Source organism: Quercus lobata, chromosome 10, assembly GCF_001633185.2.
Source record: "Quercus lobata isolate SW786 chromosome 10, ValleyOak3.0 Primary Assembly, whole genome shotgun sequence".
Classification (NCBI taxonomy): domain Eukaryota; kingdom Viridiplantae; phylum Streptophyta; class Magnoliopsida; order Fagales; family Fagaceae; genus Quercus; species Quercus lobata.
In genome coordinates, this window is record NC_044913.1 from 9371551 (window position 1) to 9373733 (window position 2183).

At 32.7% G+C, this 2183-nt stretch overlaps 1 protein-coding gene across 1 annotated transcript; it reads right to left on the reverse strand.

Annotated features, from left to right (window-relative positions):
* Window positions 1-73: 73 nt before the first annotated feature.
* LOC115966017 lies at window positions 74-1365 on the reverse strand. The gene is made up of 3 exons (XM_031085349.1): window positions 1100-1365; window positions 395-542; window positions 74-137 (listed from the first exon to the last, which is right to left on the reverse strand). Exons 1-3 carry the CDS (start codon window positions 1337-1339, stop codon window positions 115-117), a joined length of 411 nt encoding a protein of 136 aa, XP_030941209.1. The 5' UTR covers window positions 1340-1365; the 3' UTR covers window positions 74-114.
* Window positions 1366-2183: the final 818 nt, after the last annotated feature.

Genomic DNA, 2183 nt, shown 5'->3' on the forward strand with positions numbered 1-2183 from the left:
CTGCAAAATAAAGGTATAAAATGAATCAGCTAAGTGTACGGACAAAGTATAACTCAGCATGAATGCAAGAAAAGCTAAACTGGATTGTTACATCATAAAGTCTCAAACTAACCTTCAATGTGGGGGCGTGTTTAAGTCTTCAGAATAAGAATAGAAAGGTAAAATACATGCAGTTCACAAAAAATTTAAAATTGAGTAGATGGGTTTTGTTAAATTAGAAATTGGGTACTAAAGAAGAACACAATATAAGCTCATGGGAGGGGAAACATTTCTTCATAGACATAACTGTTGAAGACTTTCAAGCAAGAAGGTCTTATTTGAAGTTGAGTGGTAATTGATGAAAATATAGTAACAATTAGAAAAAGAATAAAAGGAAGAAAGGAAGGTTCTTAACCGACAGTCCAGTTATAGCTACTGCAGCCAACTCCTTGAGATCCGTTGGGGCAAACCTCAAATTTATGATTTCCATCCTGCAAGCCTTCACACAAAACCGTCCCATTTTCACATTCAGAAGCAATAATGCTGCCAGAGCCATCGTCCAGCTGCACCAACAAGTTAATTAACCTATTATTTTGCGGAACAAGCCAAATGAACATTAAGAGAAAAACCAAAGTTTTCCCAACATATCAAACCATGATGCAGCTTCTTCGCTTCCCACTTACCATTGAGTTGGAAAGCAAAGCACACACACAAAGCAACAAATAAAAAATATTGCAATAATTTAGCCTGGCACCAGGAAGAATATGAGTAATCATTCGTTATAATAATCTTATCAACTAAAGTAAAATACAAAAGTATGTACATATGAATAAACTGAATTCCAAATAGTTTTTCTTGATTAGTCTAAACTCTAAGCGAAAATTTAAGCTCATTACATCCTTACAGAGTGTAAAGAAGTGCTAATCACTCTCTGAAATCAACCAACTCCCTTACATTAATTAAGTTAAGTACCAACTTATCAAACCAACTTATCAAAAAAAAAAAAAAAGTTAAGTACCATGAAACATATAAACTAGTGATAGAGAAAGTGAGAGAGCAGAGCATCCAAAACAAAAGCCAAGTAAAACTAGCTCAAAGTATCACTAGAGCTTATACGTACCTTGCAAGTGATATTACAATTGGTGCAAGCTCTACTCCCGTCCACAAGTACTTCAAAGACGAATGTGGTTGAGCTGAGATTTGAGAATGCTTGGGGAGTCTTCAAGAACTTCACAGTGAGCTCTGAGGCATCACAGAGTGCTATGAAACTCAAAAGAGAAAAAACCGAGCAAAGTAAAACCACCAATGAAAGCTTGAGCAAGCCCATTTCGGAGTAAACCATAATTGAAGTCTGAGACATGTAAAGGCCAACAATTTATAACCAAAAGAAACGCATTTGTGGGGAAAAAATAAAAAATAAAAAAAAATAAAAAATTGAACAGTAAGAGAAGGACATTGTATGGAAACAGTGTTGTAAAAGAAACTAGTTTGATAGAAAATATATTATTATAATGACCAGTAGAGGTAAGAGACTGACATAAGAGGAAAAGTTTAGACTGTTTGGTGGTTGATGAGGTATGGAGTGACATAAGAAGATGACTTGCATTAGCGCTTATATAATAATAATAATAATAATAATTAAAAAAAATGAAAAAGACAAAACTTTAGCTCATTAAGCCAAAAATTCACCCTCCCCACAGTAAGTATAATCGTAAAATTGATATTATTTAATTTATATTTAGTTTTTAATTCTTTTTTTTTTTACATATTTTGAGGATGTAAGAAAAAAAAGTAAATAGTAATTATTACGGGCGAAGAAAGATACATAATTAAAAAAAATAAGAAAATTGATATCTTAATTAAATGTGTAAAATATATAATATGTTGTAGGTGTTTTTGGGAAATTAAATATGTAAAATAAGAAAAGAAATTATATTCTTATACTAAGTGAAGGCAGACATGCAAAAGACAAGAAAGAAAAATGAAGACAAAAATGTGGAAGACAGGAAAGAAGCATCTAGTGGTGTTCTTGGCTACTTCACGAGTGCCACACCAAGTGTCAAAACTTGATGGTACACAGTAAATGCACATGATCCATCCGATGCCTTGAAGAAAAACAAAAAGTAAGCTCTGTTGAGGTGCATGTCCCAATAATTCCACCCTTTTGACCGAAAAATAAAAACTTGTCTTATTTTAAAATAAAA

What these genes read in the sequence shown, in the direction of transcription:
- LOC115966017 (XM_031085349.1), bottom strand. Translation starts at nt 1,339, where the DNA reads ATGTCTCAGACTTCAATTATGGTTTACTCCGAAATGGGCTTGCTCAAG. An exon ending in ATTGTAATATCACTTGCAAG is followed by an intron (nt 543 to 1,099) that starts GTACGTATAAGC and finishes TTGTTGGTGCAG; the next exon opens with CTGGACGATGGCTCTGGCAG. An exon ending in TAGCTATAACTGGACTGTCG is followed by an intron (nt 138 to 394) that starts GTTAAGAACCTT and finishes CTTATTCTGAAG; the next exon opens with ACTTAAACACGCCCCCACAT.